The 17,471-nt window shown below is 39.4% G+C and overlaps 2 protein-coding genes across 4 annotated transcripts; one reads left to right on the plus strand and one right to left on the minus strand.

Annotated features, from left to right (window-relative positions):
- Window positions 1-791: 791 nt before the first annotated feature.
- sh3bgrl2 (SH3 domain binding glutamate-rich protein like 2) lies at window positions 792-10,315 on the minus strand. Its single transcript, XM_005460327.4, has 4 exons — window positions 9,998-10,315; window positions 5,832-6,017; window positions 3,659-3,739; window positions 792-2,983 (listed from the first exon to the last, which is right to left on the minus strand). Exons 1-4 carry the CDS (start codon window positions 10,040-10,042, stop codon window positions 2,969-2,971), a joined length of 327 nt encoding a protein of 108 aa, XP_005460384.1. The 5' UTR covers window positions 10,043-10,315; the 3' UTR covers window positions 792-2,968.
- A 580-nt stretch (window positions 10,316-10,895) lies between these two features.
- On the plus strand, window positions 10,896-17,423 carry lca5 (lebercilin LCA5). Of its 3 annotated transcripts, XM_005460325.3 has the most exons (11): window positions 10,896-11,203; window positions 11,572-11,663; window positions 11,769-11,835; window positions 12,503-12,908; window positions 13,117-13,358; window positions 13,536-13,841; window positions 14,154-14,291; window positions 14,426-14,522; window positions 14,852-14,988; window positions 15,081-15,255; window positions 15,365-17,423. In XM_005460325.3, the coding sequence occupies exons 4-11, from the start codon at window positions 12,521-12,523 to the stop codon at window positions 16,276-16,278; spliced, it is 2,397 nt and encodes a 798-aa protein (XP_005460382.1). In that variant the 5' UTR covers window positions 10,896-11,203; window positions 11,572-11,663; window positions 11,769-11,835; window positions 12,503-12,520; the 3' UTR covers window positions 16,279-17,423. The 3 variants fall into 3 exon arrangements, with proteins under 3 accessions (XP_005460382.1, XP_025754805.1, XP_005460383.1); XM_025899020.1 differs by having other exon boundaries at window positions 11,572-11,835; XM_005460326.3 differs by lacking the exons at window positions 11,572-11,663; window positions 11,769-11,835.
- Window positions 17,424-17,471: the final 48 nt, after the last annotated feature.

Raw genomic sequence — 17,471 nt, forward strand, 5'->3', positions numbered from 1 at the left:
AATATCAGTGGGGATACTCCCACTGGGTTTAAATCTGGGACTCTCGGCCATTTGACCTTAGAACTGAAGAAGCTTCTCGGATGAGAGGTGAAACGTCTTCAAGCAACTTAAAGAAGTCCAGACGCTTTTCTTTGCCAACTCCTTTGACTACAATGACTTAATGAAATTGGAGAAACTGGTACCTTTGATGCTGTGAAATTAGGCCTACAAACATCCCTTCACCCATGGACACAAATTTATACATTTCAAGTTTTAATTTAAGGCATTTTGACAATCTCTTTGTACATATTTTATAGACAACGCTGTATTGTCAACATTTTCAATGTCCAGCTGTTCACCCTGCTTCAGCTTGAATTGTTCTGCTATTCTTCACAGGTCCACTAGTGGCCACTGCTGTTTCCCCACTGAAAATAAAGCTGGATAAACTTTCCCTCCACTACATTAGATACACCAGTTCAGCTTCTGGTCCATCCAAATGTCCAATCAGCCAATAACATGACAATATCTCAGTGCATTTAGGCATGTAGACAAGATAAAAGCACCAGAATGGGGAAGAAAGATGATTTAAAGGACTATAAATGTGGTATGGTTAATGGTGTCAGACAAGTTGGTTTTCTGGGAATTTTCTCACACAACCATCTCTAGAGTTTTTGGAGAAAATATCCAGTGAGTGGTTGTTCTCTGCATGGATCCATTCTTGTATCAAAGCTGGTGCTGGTGGTGTAATCGTGTATGGGATTTTCTGTAGTTAGCTTTGGGCCTCTGGGTGTTAATCAACAAGTCTGCAGAACTGCGTGATGCTATCATGTCACATGTGCCAGAATCTCAGAGGAATGTTTCCAGCACATTGTTGAATCCTTGCTATGACAAATTTAGGCAGTTCTGAAGGCAAACAGGGTCCAACCTGGTGCAAGCAAAGTGTGCCCAATAAAGTGGCCAGTGAGTGTATCATATAGCTGCTCCCCATTGGAAGTAATTCATTCTCTGCCTGAGTTTGCAATATGTCATCTTATATTTCCATTAAGTTCCTGTTTGAGAAACCTTACAGGAAATGTATCTCTGATACCTATCAACAGAAAGCTGAATTCAAAGGGCAGTTCAGACAATTTGCATTATTGGCATAACACAAGATAAGACATACAGAGCCATTGAAAATGGATTTTCTAAATGTTCTCTTCAGTTGTCAGTTTGCTATTCTTAGTTTGATTTGCTTTTAAATCAATACTGACTCTATGGTAATTCTCTTATTTTAATTGTTTTAAATTGTAATAGAATAATAACATGCAAACAGAGGCAAATTAACTGACAATATTATAATAAGCATTGTTGTGCAAAATATGCTTTACAGTAATGTGTCACATGAGTACAAATCTAAAAAGCTTCTTACAAGCAGTCGCAGGGAAAGTTGAAACACAGTACATGTAGTGACTTTGTTATTTAACATATTCTTCGCAAAAAGTTTCACAATTTTCTTTCACATAAATCAGCAAAACAGGAATGTTGTGATTGTCATCAGTGATGAAAGTATATGATCGTGCAACTCAGACATCCTTTTGCACACAATGGCACAACATTTAGGGGAAAAAAATGGCGTGTCTGGTTTTTCCTTCATCTGTAAACCTAAAATCAGCTACCATCCAAATCTATCTGACTGGGGAGAGTCACGTAAATAATATGATCAGCGTTGGTGTTGGGAAGAGGTAACACAGAATATAGATTAATGAATAGGAAAGGGCAAAGAGCTGGACCTGATATGCTACATATATCAAATTTAAACACATAGAGGGTAGTTTGCTCACATTTCACATTTATAAATATAGAAAGAAGGGGAGGCACAGGTTGTCGTTACAAATTCTCAAACTGTCACCAATAACTACATGATCAACGATCAATCTTGTGTAGTAATAGGATGATACACACTGTCACAGTTCAGTTATTGGTAATTGTGTTTTAGCAACAGCAAAATTTGATTAAAGAACAGAATTAATCCAGATTGTGACACAGCTTATTTCTGTCTAATATGGACTTTAGTGTTAGTCAAACTATTAAAAAATGTACTGGTGAGCCACAGAACTGCAGATTAAGACAACGCTGCATCATCCTGCTGTAAATACTCACTAGCACCAAATCTTTATTAATCAACAGCTTAAAAAAGAACACGTACACTTGTACAACAACTGAAGAGTGCTGGAGCTGAGCGTCACACAGTGTAGGGAGGTCACAAAGCACTGAGAAACTTGTCATTTTGATTTATTTTTAAAAAATAATGCCAAGTAAAATAATACCAGGCAAATTATTTGCAGAAACTTTGGCAGTGGATTAATATAAGAGCAAGATCAAGGTGATTCAGCATAAAGATATTTAGAATTATTATTAATTCTTAATATGTTTTATGATTCTTAGGTCTCATCTGCTACGTTGTCAGCTGCAGTGCCTTTTGTTTAGATGGCTACTATCACTCTCACAGGTACACACAGGCTTAGGTTGTTTCAGGTTGTCATTAACAGCTGCTGATTGAGACAGAAACACAAAGACACACTGCAGCGGTATATTCAGATGATCTGTTCTACACTGCTGCATATGATCTTTCCCTTCCCTACTCACTGCATTTAGGTTATCCAAAGGGCAGAAGCTGCTACATCGTCTAATAGCTCAGAATATTTGCTACTTTATTCTGAAACAGTGTTTGCTGCCACAGTGTGTTAAACAAAAAGGAAAGACAAACAGATTCATCAATAAGCTAATCTCCTGTGTCAGTGAGTAAGTCTCTGACTTCTTCAGAGTCAGACACTTGGAAACTTGGTGATGGTGGAATAGTGTTTAAGGAGTTTTTCAAGTCAGAAGAGGTCACACGAGGTGAGTCCACATGTGACGGCTTTTGGCAAAATGCTGTAAGGAGAAGTGTGGAAAAGGAGGCAGCAAGATCCAGGAAGAGATACTAATTCTGGACAAGTACCAGTAGTCTGATCTATGACTCTGAATCCTGTTGGGGGGGAAAAAGAGAGAGAGCACATTAGTCAGTTTGCTTATTGTGAAAAAGTATTTCTTGTATTTGCTGCACCAGTTTTTGTGTACTCTAAAGCCAGACAAAAAAAAATGCTGGTCTAATCAAATCACTTCTAACTCAGTTATCCAATCAAAGTCTAGGCGAGGAACAGAGATGGGTGTGACTTGGAGAAATCAAATATATGCTTTTTAGTGAGGTTTCAAAATAGGTCCTCTAATTCTGCATTCTTCCAAAAGAACCAGTATAGCTGGTCTTCTATGTAAGGACTGACTTTTCTTGCAACTCTTAGCACAAAAGCTAACTCTTTCTGGAGAAGCGTAGGAACTATTATTACATAATAAATTCTAAGAGGATATCTAAGTGAAAGACATAAAAGCTTAATGCTAATATATTGAGGAGAGGAGAAATGCTCACTGAATCCACAACTATGGGATTTCATGATTTTTCCATATTCTCCATTTTCAATTCCTCAAAAAAGCTGATGTGCATGAAATTCAAAGTATGTAGTACATAAGCGACAAACCAAAGTTTGCAGAGAGTAAAGATGCTGATGAAGCAGTAACACTGGAAGTTAAATGTGACTGGAAACCATGTCAGCGGTTTGAATTACTGTTAGAACAATGTGCTTCATGTGTGTGCACATTCACTTACTTTAACAGAGGGTTGCGAACTGAGCCCAAGGAATGCAAATACAGTGTTGTTCTCTTTAGACAGGAAGAAGTCTTCATAGTCCTGTCGGGGGAGAGGAGAATGTTAGGTTTTGAGTAATTGGAAGATTGAAAGGTGGTTATACGCTTCCCTGAAAACCAGGCCTTCTGAGTCTCCTTTTAAAATATTTGTTTGACATTGTAGATCAGTGTTGAGAGCCTTGGCCAGTGAGAGTGATGTCAAGCAGAGCAGATAATCTGCCCCATCCGTGAAGCCGGATTACGACAGGATTACAGAGCAGCCTGCAATCTCAATGGAGGATGTAAACTGGCAACTGATCAAAATCACCATCGTGTAGGTTGCTTAGATTGATATATTGACACATATCACTGTAAACTAATGGCATACCCTTAAAATTCATTTGACGAAATCCATGCATCAAGCATTCTGTAAAATGTATACCTCAGCAGACATACATCTATATATTTGGATATATATTTGTGGGCCGATATATTGGCTGCTACTAACGATTTGGTGATATAAAGGTATGGTGACCCCCTCCCTTTTTCTTTTAATTTTGTTGGTATGTTCTATAAACTTGGAAAAAGTACAACATAAAAAGTAATTTAAAAAAAAAAAGCATTGTGAACCATAAATCATGTTATGAACATTCATTTTGTGTTTGCTGATCCAAGTAGAGTCAAGATGTCCATGACTTATATAAAACAAGAATATTGTTTTATTCTTGAGGTTTCAGAATACTAGCCCACAAAGCAATGGTTGTCTCTGGCAAATGGTAAATTTAGCTAGTTCTCATTCTTTTCTGATTAGAGCCATTTCTCACTTAGAGCTAGGGAGTAGTACACACTGAACTGTGAAATCATTTGCTTTTGTTGGCAGTTGCTTGCTTCATTTATTATAAAAGGTTTCGTCTGAAACTGAGTACAGGAGAAAGAAAAAGGCATGTGTTTTGGGTGATTCTGAGATATAAGCCAAAGCACTCAACTAGCCAAATTTCCCTTTTGATATTTCAGCTATTTTGAACTTTTGACTGTATTTTCACACGTTTTACAGCTTTTCCTAGTGATAAAAACCTAACCCCAAATGGCCATTCATACTACACAAAAGTAATTAAGTGACAGATTAACAGTTAAATGAGAGATTTCTCACAACCTGCTACAGAAATGTCTGTTTTCTAGTGTGGGTTCACTGTTAAAAATGAATTACTGAAAACTTTTTATTTTATAATTAAAGGGCATAATGAGCTACCTGAACCTATCATGTTGAACAACTGAGACTACTGTTGAAATTACACTTCTTTTTCTTATATTAAGACTAGGAATAGAAATCGAGAACCAGTTCTTTTACCATACTGTTTCCCAGTAGTTCAATTCCTTGGAATTGCTAGTCTGCTTGGCTATTGATCCTGCTTATCGGTTCCACTTGCACTAACGCTACAATTAGATGATTGCAGTTCACGTGCCAGAGGAGGAAAATAGTGGCGCAGTCTACAGTTTGAATATGGAAGTTAACTTAATTTTTATTCCATAAAAAGATGTGACGGTAAAGTGGAAATTGTGTCCAAGACAGCAACAACTGCATTATGCTGCTAACACTGATATCAATAACGCAATCGGAATCAATTCCCCTCCCTAATTAAGACATGGTTAAATGTTCAGGTAAATGTCTTTACACAAACAGAAAGGACAGTTTTACTGATCTGGTCCACAATGTAATAAGAGTTGACATCCCTGTTTTACAGCAGCCCAATAGTGTAGACGGAGGGCAACAGTCCTCTAAGCTTTGTAGTGCAGATTTCCTTTCATTTGCTTTTAACCTGAAACAACCCACCCACCACCACCACCTTCAAAGTACAAGGTCAAGGCATAATTTCAAGGCTTAAACTGGAGATCATTATTTTCATAGATTAATCCATACTGCATTATGCAAGTATGCCTCTGGGGGCAGAGGGCAGTTTTTTTGGTGATTCCAGTGTAATCAGTAGATATCTAACCAAGATAAACATTGGCTATGGTCTGATGATGACTTATCAGATACAACAGGAAAAAAAATACAACTGAAATTCTTGTTAAACACTGGAATGGAAGATGTGGTCAAAATATATGTCTGTGGTTATAAAAAATGTGATAAACATAACCCCATCACCACCACGTACACCACAGTAGCGATCATCGTTGAAAATCTGCGGAGGCAGCGGGTTGCCCTTCTCTGGTTGCTTATCCCTGGGGATGTTGCGGTACATCCAGAGCCGCTGCTCCTCCAGCATTGTAATGTCTACTTCCTGGAAGTCGATTCGGTTGGCCTCCAGGAAACCAACTACTGCCTGCTGATGTTTCTTTACCTAGATGGCAATTGATAAAAAGAAAGAAAAGGGCAGAGAACGAATTCTTAAAATTCTTAAAAGAATCCAAAAAAGAGAAGTGACAAGAATAGAGGATTTTATAAAACCAAAAAGTTCAAGCTAAACACCTACACTACTTTCCGTCTGTCATGGTTAAAATGCTTCATGTGTGTGTAGTTAAGTTAAGTTAGAAATGGTACTTTCTATGTATGTGTTTCATATCCATTGCCTCTGTGCACTGGCCCCGGCTAAGCAGTCAGGTATTTAATGCAGTCCTGAAATGACAAATGGTAAACTGACACCAGTAAGAGTGAGTGGAGCGCTCTCTGCCTCTCTCACACACACACACACACACACACACACACACACACACACACACACACACACACACACACACACACACACACACACACACAGAGGGAGTACAGTGTACGCATTAACTGCAGATCGACTCTGTTGGTAATAAGCAGGATTATTGATTAGATTAGTAAAGGGCGTCGCTTTTGAAACCCAATACTCAACATCCTTTTCTACTGTATGTCTATGTCTTACATCAATACAATTGCCAAATTACAAGAGAGATTATCGGCTGGATTTAATGATAATTATTCATCAATTAACCTATCAGTTACAATCATTATTATTCCATTATTAAAGTAACAAATCTGAACATTTCACATCATTTAGACACGACTCAATCATTACTGCAACAGATAGTACAGAAAGTATGTTCGCCTGCTTAACTGTGGAAGTACATTTAAAGAGATACTTATATTATATAGGCAAGCTACAACTACAGCTGTATGCAGGAGTTTACCCCATTCTTCAAAGTGCCCTATGGAGCAAACTTTTTCAGCTGTGGTCTAGGAAGGATGCAACTACTCCCTATAGTAGTGACCTAAGTACTCTGGGACAGCATGTGTTTGTGAATTGTGGGAAAGCAAAGTCCAAGGATATTTTTAGAAGACAGAACACTCCCACACTTGGTCATAAACACACTTTAGATACACGGTCCAAATGTCTCAGACCTGCGACTGTTGGCGAGTGTTTGTCTCTTTGTCCTCCAAGCCTTTATGGACGGCCTTTTCTTGTTTCAGAATATGCAATCATTCAGAGTTTGAAGTCGTTTGGGTAGCAACATCAATCGTAATGTAATACTAAATTCTATTTGCCACTTCCAATTTGTTTATATATTCATGCAGGCCATTGTTGTTTGTGCAAGCACAACAATGGACTGCATGGTTGAGCACTCATTATAATCATAAAAAACAGATTCATTAAAACAATTTGGGCAGAAGACCCCCCCAAAAAAAGACGAATGGGCTTTCTTGTGACCAAATGTACCATCAGTTATCCATTTCCTTATTTTTCCCCCAAAAAAATCTGTCTTAATGCAAAATATTTTTGCTGTGTTTGCTGTGCTTTTACATTTACTCAGCATTAAGGAGCCACAATGATCCTTTTGTTCCAACTTAAAGGACAGCAAGGGATTGTTCCGCTCACTTGGTCAAAAACACACACCCAAACAAAGATTCAAGTCATCTATTGTCTCGCTCTAAAAGCTCCTCTGTGTGCGGTCATAAAACAGCTTTATCTGGACCGACAAGATACTTATAAGACAGTAAATGATGGTTACTGACAATCTTTAAAGAGACAAATGTTTAGTTTTTTTTTTGTCCAGGTCACAGGTTTAACCTTCACTTCACTTTTCCTCCTTTACTCACTTTGTCACAGTGCTAGTAAACAGCACAGCATATATGAGACGGTTGGTCGTCCTTTGAGATTAAAGACAGGCAGCGTGGGCCTAAATAATGAAAGAGGTGCCCCCTGTGAGTGCGAGTGAAAGAGTGCATCACTGGGATGGGTGAGTTCAGATTTTGTGTGTGTGCGTGCGTGCATACATGTAGGATTTAAGACAAACAATCAAGCATACAAGAGTAAACACGCTGTGTTTGAGAGGACTTAATGAAACATGAGGATTAGTTTAAGAGAGAATTAATCCTTCAGTCACAAACAGGGAATATAAATGACGTGATGGAAAAGCACTGCTACTGATAATTAATTACACCTATGTTGGGGATTGGAAATTTTTTAAATTCTAAAAAACATGCATGTTTTAGTTTTTTTGTTTTTGGTTAAGATAAAGATCAAGAGGTTATGTGCATTTTTTTTTTTTATCTTCACACTATTCCTAAAATCATGTGGCACACAATGATTTTTCCTAAGAGAATGGTTGCCCATGCGTGCCCAAAGCCAACATTTCAACAGTTATTAGGCCACATAATGCAAAGAGTTTTAATTAATAGAAACTATGATCATAGTAGGTCATTTGGGTGAGACTTAACACATCTACTAAAGAGTGGGGGGATAACCTGATTTACATCTCATTCATTCTGTGCTCATTAGATTCCGCCCCACTAATTTGCTGAGATTAAACCGTGAGATGCACCCCCCACCCAATGTGGACACACACACCGTTTTTCCTAATTTGCAGCATTTGTATTTTGCGTTCTCCAGATTTATTAAAACTGCAGCTCTTCATGTCATCTTCCACCGTCTCCATCTTTCATTGCCATTATCTACTATATTTTTCCCAGCACACACACACGCCTCACCTTTCATCTTTATTCAATCACATGTAACTCAATTGAAGAGCACTCAAAGTGGATTACATTCACATGAGCTCAATACTGGTTAAATGGTGGACCTATTCCACCGAGCATGACCTCCTTCTTGTCTCTGGGGGAAGAAAAAAAAAGGGAGTCTGTCTGTTTTGAATGTATGTGTCATAGGGTTAAAAATAACTCCTTTGTAAACGCTCAAAGATTGGCCTGCCATCTTCAAGAGACGAAGCATGATAACATAAATATTACTCATTTGTCCCATTACCTAACTCTTTTAGCATTCTTGCGGGAGTGTTGTGTGATGGTTTTTCTGCCCACGCTCAATATCAGCTGGACTTTCTCTACGGCAGGCGCCTGCAGTTTGCCAAAAGGCGCAGCAGGACTGCAGCTGCATCCAGTTCATCTCATTGTGCACTACATTACAGACTAATAAAAATCAGTGGAAACCTGTCAAATGTTAGAAACAAATCATATTTAATTTACAATAGAAAACTGTGAGGAAAAAAAACAGAAAAAGTACTCCGACTAAACTTAGACTGGATGCAAACCACTTGAACTAAACATCCCACATAGGGGTGTTTAATTCAAGTTCAACATCTCACTGGGAAGAATCACGTTCTAGCTGCCAGCAGGTCTACTATTTCTTTATCCCATAAAAACAGACTGTTCTTTGTGTTTATACACCAACCTGATCTGATAATAGTTTTAATATCCGCTCTAATATATGCTGGAATGCCACTTAATCCTTAATCACATGGACTTAAATGTCTTTTATGTTTATGCTGGGTCAATCAGACAAAACTAGATATTTACAGGAATTTCTGAGGGTATAGTTAACGTAAGAATAAGAAGTAGGGTGTTTCTGTTATTTTGCCAGTCTCTATATATATTTAGAGGGAGCCTAACGGGATCATCATGGCTTGTTTATGCCCACAGAAGAGACAGACTTGTTTGTTTCAGCTTCTCTGTGTTCCTTAAACCTCATACGAGGCCACAAGCCAAACTAATTGTAATACCAATTGAGATGCAAGTGCATATGTGCTTTTAGAGAATTAAATAAATAAATAAATAAAGCTTTTAACAGGATCTGTCCGCAGCACAGACGAAGATTTCAAAGTCCACCTAACCAGAAATGCGCACCTTAGCTACAGAGCAGCCTTCTCACCTGTCTAAATGATGCTGACTGATTTCAGCGCCTGTCTGAAGTGGCTGAGAGCGAACAGGCTCACTCCTAGTCCCATTACATAATTGCGCTCAGCCGATAAAGCGGCAGTGAAGATTTACGCACGGCGTTTTTGAATGCACCGTTTCCAAGCACCTGTCAACAAGTTCTGTGGCACATTAGCAAACACTCACCGCGAGAGAGCCAGTTGAGGAGGCGACGTAAACCTTGATGACCATTTTAATCCCGAATTAATGTCAGACGATCAGCAAAACAGTTTGGTGGCAGCGAGCCTCGTTTATTGGCCCCCTTCAAAAAAAAAAAAAAAAAAAAAAAAAAAAGAACAAAAACGCTAAATTTGTGAAAACTCTGCAAATGTGCTTTAGATGAGCGAAGACACCAGGCTCCAATATTCAAACTGAGCCATCACAATTACACAGCGTGCGTTTCTGCTGACTGTTACACCCACACCGCTTACAGCTCAGCTCAACGCACGTCATTAAAAGGAATATATAAACAACATCCATTTCCGGTCTCACTTTCAAATTAAAACAACCATGTCGTTAAGTTACTGAAGTTAATACCGAAGTATTTTTGTGCCTGATTTGTATATCTTTTGTAAATATACTCCCGAGTAATATTCAAGTGGATCCACCATAAAAGAAATTTATTATTTTATAATGGTCAGCACTCTTCTGGTGTAGACGTTGCTTTTATGGATCAAGTATATTTTAAGGAATTAATTTATGAGCATTTCCATTTTGAAACCATTTTTATGCAGCTATGGGCCCAATCCAAATGCAAATAATATTGTGTTAATTGAGAGAATATAAAGACACAGTGTTTTGTGCTTTTGTCGTCTGGCATGCACGCACCTGCAAATGAAAAAGTTTTTCTATTCATATTTATATTACCCTAAATATTTTATGTATTATAAACACACAAACACACACACACACACACCCAACTGCGATAAATCCTATATATTTAAAATACGATTTAATAGTTCTTTTTCGGTCATTTTTAATGATCACGACCATCCATTGATATTAACACGTACAACAGCGCCACTCTGGTGGTAGGGTAGTATTGCGAGGAGAGCTGCGGTTGCCATGGTACGGCGTCAGCAGCTACTCTGAAGCAAACGTCTAGGCGTGGACTGGAAAAAATGCTATTAGAAATTCTATGGCATTAAAGAGAAGGACTACTTTTAGCCCATGACTTGCTGTTTTTCTCTTATTATTGATAAAGCGACAGCCATGACAGTTTATTTCAAAAACGGGTGTACGACCCATAGTCTCTATTTTATATCTAACTGCAGCTAAGTTAGCTAAAGTTCAAGCTAGCTTGCTAATAGCTCTTTAGCTTACAGTAGCCGATCCAATCAAAACAAGAAACGGGTAAGTGTTACACATTCAGGCGGAAACCGAACAACATTAACATACTTTTTTGTACGTTAGCGCAAAAAAGACAGTTTAGTGCTGAAAGACTGCGAACGCTACCGCTACAGCACACTCCACCTGTTGATGATGGTGGTGATTTTGTGTTGCTATGCTAATATTAAGTGGCTGTTGTTAGCTGTTATTCACCTAGCGGCACCGTTAGCTGTATAGTGACACTGATATTATGTTGTCGAATAGCTTTTTAAAGTCTCCTTTGCCTTTTGCTTGCACATAATTGAAATGTGCAAAATACATAAACCAACAGGGGGCTCGGTGAGTTATGTGATAAAGTCCAGGTGATACATTTTGTTGTTTTTACTTGACAGGCAATCTGTCAACAACAGAGTACCTGGAACAGCACACTCTCTACTTTAATCCTGTCAGTGGGATCCACAAAGTGCGGGGCAGTGCCGCTGCTGTAAGCCAGGGCATCCTTTGTCTTCACCTAATATTGAGAGTAGATTTTATTAGAATGACCAAGAATCTGGAGGAAATGCCAATGATGGGCTGCTATTTCCTCCAGGTTCCTCCTGAGGCAAAAGATGCGATGAAGACATGAGGACAAAGTCGGCTAGAATTTGATATATAAGGTGACCCTCACAGTTACTCGCTTCTGTTTTCTAGCGATTCTTAATGTCCCGTCAGCAAGTATACTTTAATGGGAGTGAGAATTCCCTAAAGTTTACTCGATATTGACTTTCTTCACATAAATATATCTTGTTTCCAACATTTTAGCAAGATTTTATTCTCTAAAAGAACATTATATATACAATATATGTGAATATGTAAAATCACATCTTCTTAATAAAGGTGTGAATAAAGGATACCCTTATTTGCATCACTTTAATTGTACTTTTTCTTTTCTTTTATCTTTTTTTATTTATTTAATTGATAAGCTTTGTGCACTGTGCTACATTCAGTCGTTAATAAGTCACCAGGGCAGATGGAGGCAATGTACCGTTTAGTTTTCTACTGCAGAAGGATGGTGTAGACCACTGATATCATACGGGATTCAGTCTCATGGAAAATTCTGCCTCACACATCTTGTTGCTTGGTGACCAAGACACATAAAACTAAAAACCTAAAAGAAACCAGTTAGCTTAGCTTCTTTTAGCTTTAAGAATATTCTTTTTGGTTGAACATTACTCATTATAAATGTAGAGCTCAGTTCAAAGGTAACAACCTAAATTTTAAAGAAAAAAATTCACTACACTCCATAATCTGTTCTGTTTCTCTGTTCTTGTTTTTTAAATCCAGCATGTCTTAAGTGACGACATGGAATCTGAAAAAGTAGCTGACCCATATGAAGACAACCGGGATTTAAGTTGCCAGTCCTGCCGTAGTACAAAGAAAGATTCTCGGGCTTCATCCGTCCAGAAACAAAAACAGAACTTCTGGGACAAGATGCACAGCGAGGATGCAAAAGTTGGCTCAGGTGATGTCAGATCTATAACCAGAACTTGGCATTCAGATCCTGATCGGGATCGGATGTCAGAAGGAGAGGGAAGCAAAAGTGGTGGGTCATTTTATTCTGAGGATTATGAAAACGAGTCTCCTTCAGAGCGCTCTGTCTCACCGTACTCCCGGTCCCGGACTCCTTCACCCACCCCACATAGAGGGGTCCGGGCAAAGAGGATCTCTGGCAGCCCTCTCCACAAGACAGGTATGTGAAGAAGGAAGGAAGTGGTTAAACAGTTAAACTGATGAATGAGGCGAAAATCTCATTCATTCAACAAATAAATTGACTGTTTAGATGATGGCAGTGTAAGGCACATTTTGACTGCCTGATTGATCTAAAAAAAATCTTTTCATGGGAACTTTTGTCATCATGTTTTTAGATTTTACATGATATGTCTTTCTCTGCTTTGCAGGTGGTTTGGGGCGCCGTGGCTTGTCTCGCCCACAGCGACCAGGTGGTCACCCCCTGACCCAGCAGTATCAAAGGGGGGTGCGTTCTCACAGCAAGGAGTCCACACCGCCTAAAGACCTGGACCTGGTGACCAAGCGGATGCTCTCGGCCCGCCTCCTAAAAATCAATGAATTGCGCAATGCTCTTTCTGAGCTGCAGCAGCGCACGGATGAACTGCAGAAAGAAAATCGAATTCTTAGACAGGTAGGCCTGTTTCTATTTTTAAATGCTTTGACGGAAAAGTGTTCTTAAATAATTTCATGGCTTTTAGTCATGTTTGTAGTACAAAATAAACAGGATAAACAGACTTTTTTAAAGGAAAATCAATTACAATTCTCCTTCTTCTTCACCACTCTCAATGCAACCTTTGCCATGCATCAGCTTCAGGTGCGTCAAGAGAAAGCCCTGCAGCGGTACGATGACACAGAAAGTGAAATCTCCCAGCTCCTATCCCGGCACTCCAACGAGATCCAAGTGCTGCGTGAACGTCTCAGGCGCACCCAAGAAAGGGAACGGAAAGCTGAGCGACAGCTGAGGGACACCGAGGAGCGGTTTCAGAGGGGTCAAGCTACAATTTCACGGCTGAAGAAGCTGGTCGAGCAGCGGGATTTAGGAGCCAGAGAGGAGCTAAGCCGCAGGCTAGAGGAAGAGAAGTTGCGGGCCCAAGAAGCTGAACGTAAGCTTAAGGTAAATAGACAGTGGAAAAAATGATCTAACCGGAGGATCTTCTGGATTCCGATTAAATACTTTTTGACCTGAAATTAAGTCTTATTAACCCTGATTTCTAGAGCCCCACATACTGCTTTGTAGCATGAATGATTAACCTGGAACATGTTGAATTTGGGTTTCTGGTTTACAATATAACAAACTGATGCATATTTATGTGCAATCTCTTGTCAGTGAACAATCAAAATTGTAATTCTCATTTATTGTTTTTATCCTAAACCATGGGTTCCCTTTTGTCAGTCAGCAGCTTTCAATGAGTGTTTGTGTTTGAAGGAGGTGGAGCGTAGCATGGAGCTAAGAAATAGCAGTTATCAGAGACAGCTTGTCGCAGAGAAGAAGAAGACACTTAGTGCCCAGGAAGAGATCAGGGCTCTCCAGGAGGAACTTGAACGACTGAACAATAAACTCAAGGTACATGTACACAAAATAACCTTAAAAAGTAGCCGCTGCCATCAAAAGCAGGACTGTGCATTAAAAGCAGATTGCTCATTGTGTAAAACAGTATTTTTGTTGTTGTTTTTTTTATTTCTTCTTAAAAATTTCAGGAAAAGGAGAGAGAACTCGATGCGAAGAATATTTATGCCAACCGCATGGTGAAACCCTCACAAAAAAAAGAGACTGAAAGTGACACAAAGCAGAAAGGTAAGAATTAACTTGCTGAGGCTTATTGTGTAGTTCATTTGACTTTATATCAAAAAAGTGGATGTCAGATGATATCATGAGTCACAAAATTCACTTTTTGTGTTAATTAGAATCCTTTGGAAAGCCTGGATTTTTTTCCCCCATTGATATTTGATACATGTATATGTTTTTGCTGTAACTTCATTGGCTGTGCCTGAATCCATCGTAATAAATATTCATGATGGCTTAAAAGCAATCAGGATTGCTTATAACTAATGATAGTGCTTTGTGTAAAGGCATGATCAGAAATATGTTGAGTAAAAGTGATTTTATACTTTTCCCACACATAGTTCCCAGCAGGAGCAGCTCTAAGGCGATACAGACTGAAGGCAGGATGCTGAGTCTCGATTTTCCCACACCTCCCCCTGCTATCACAGATGCCAGCGAGTACAGGGAACATCCACCTGATGAATATTTATCACTTAAGGTGTTGTGTCTACTCTTTCCTTGTACTTACTTTGTCCACATCTTTTACCACTAATTGTTGTCATTCATCACTTTTCAAATTTCTGCTATCAGGAGCTTAACAGAGGGGTCAATCAAGCAGAGGCAGAAGACAGGGGACCAAACTGGGAACAAAAGAGTAGAGAAAGACATGAGGAGAAGGAGGTGGCGAAGGAAGAGAAAGAGGCCAAAAAGTACCTTGATCAGGAACAGAATGTGCTTGAAGTTAAGGCAAAGCTTTTAAGAAATGGTAAGCCAAAGATTAGTTAAGAGTAGTTGTAGAGCATATACTTCACTTATAAAAAGCATGTCAAAGCAGCATTGTTTGTACTTTAATCCGAGGAATGCTATCCCAACAGGCTCGGAGAAAGAAAGGGATGAAGAGGGCCAAAAGAGGACGAGTTCCCTGTTCAACCAGAAGGGGGATGATAACTACAAGAAGCACGGTCATGTCCAGGGAGAGGTGGAGAGATGGAATCAGGAGGCGCTGGCCAGTCAGCAAGCATCAGAAGAAGCGCAGCGCAAAAAAGAGCAGCTGCTGGCAAAGATGCGGGAAATAGACAGTCAGAAACAGGGGGCCCAGGATTCCTTGTTTGCCTCGAGTCTTTCTGAGTCCAATAAGGGTCTCGGTGAACATTCTTCTCCACGTCCTCCTGAGCAAAGGAACCATAACTCTTCAATTTTCAGCCTAACTAATTCAGAGGAGCCGGATGGTTTACGTGCTGGGAGCAGAGAAGGTGGAAGGAGGAGACTAGGCGTAGAGGGTGGAGCAGTTATAGCAGGGATAGGGAGGAGAGCGCTCCGGTCTCAAATCTCCAGCGACGACTTGGCTTTCGGAGGTTACGCACCTTCGTTTGTACATTCAACTTTCCATGGTTCCTCTGGCTTCCCTCCACCTCCACCCAAAGAGGACAAGGAATCTGCGTTAGAAGCAATAGGGGTGTTTAATATCAGTGCGGCAGAGTTTGAGAAGGAGAGGGAGACAGAAAAAGCTCAGGGAAAGGACAGGAAGTCAAGTCTCATGCAGCAGCTGTTTGGTCCCCAAGCCACAGCTGTTGGTGATAGCGAGAATACCTCCAATAAACTGGAGCTTCTTAATAGTCCCCCAACAACCAATGGAGTGCGTTCAAGAAGGGATGGACTGCGCAACTTCAACTCAGGATCTCCCACTCCTCCAGCAGCCTCCTTTAACACCCTGCATGTTGCAGATAGCAGACCTGCCATCCGTGCCATCACCTCCTTCGAAGACGAGATTGAGGAACTCACATTATGAAATTAATTTAGATTGAAAGTAGTCTGGGTCTTTGATGGCAAACCATCAAATCTGAGAGGTTATTTATGAAATATAAGAACACTAACAACCCAGCATTAAAAATATGAGAACATCAAAAAAAGAAGAAACTTGCAGAAATTGATTGTTTTATCCATCAGTCTGTTTTCTTAACTGTCTCTCTATCCAGTTGGATCAGCCCCTCGAAACATCCCTAAGGTGGACAAGCAGTTAAGAAAAAGGATCAATTTTCTTGGTTTGTGATCATAGATTTTCCGATAATCTGAAAGGGCTGCAGTAGTGAGGAAAAAATTACAATGCATGGTGCATAATAGCACCCTTCCTACAGTTCCCCCTTCTGTTCAAAACACCTCCTACCAGATGGCTTCACGCTGGATTTAAACTCTACTATATCAGGTGAATGCCTTCTGCCCAAGGCATTGTATCACCACTTTCTACACAGATTTGATTTAGTTTTATATAATCCGCCTGTTTTTTCAGTCATCAACTAGATTTATTTTTAAACAATACCAGTGGAGATGCAGGAGTCTTTTTTTCCTTTTGCCCAGCCCGTTTAGGGGTTGCCACAGCAAATCAACAGCCTCCATCTAAACCTAGATCCACAGCAGTTCTCACTACCATCTTTGGTTTATTGGTTTAGTTTTGTTTGTTTTCTTTTTTTAGATTATGTTCACTAATCTACAAGATTGTGTAAATAATGTTTTGTATTAAACCCATCAATACCAGCTTAGTCCTTGCCCTGCACCACAAAATGTAACATCAGCCTAATGTTGCCAGATTCTCTCTTTGCTTTCTGCACTATACGTCTTGTGATGGGAGCGCTTTACTTTCAAAAAGGCAATTAGCCTTATAATAAGCAATCTAATGGTTATATTGAAATGAAGACACAAAATGCTCTTATTTTAATATTCATTTGTTATTACACAAGAGCTACATTCAGACGGCACTTTTTAAATGTGACACAAAGCTGTCACCCCCTCACTCAGTCTAAAGTTGATATCTATTATTTACTTGTGAAACTCTTTGTATTTATTCTGTGAAGCTTATTTAAGATGAAATATGTAACCAGTTACATTTCGTCTAATGTTTAAAATTGTTGAATGAATTAAAGGTTTGTACAATAGTGACGCTGTCTCGTGGTCATCAGACTATGGCGCACTTGCAGTAATATTCAT

The sequence above is a fragment of the Oreochromis niloticus genome, linkage group LG15 (genome assembly GCF_001858045.2).
Source record: "Oreochromis niloticus isolate F11D_XX linkage group LG15, O_niloticus_UMD_NMBU, whole genome shotgun sequence".
Lineage (NCBI taxonomy): Eukaryota > Metazoa > Chordata > Actinopteri > Cichliformes > Cichlidae > Oreochromis > Oreochromis niloticus.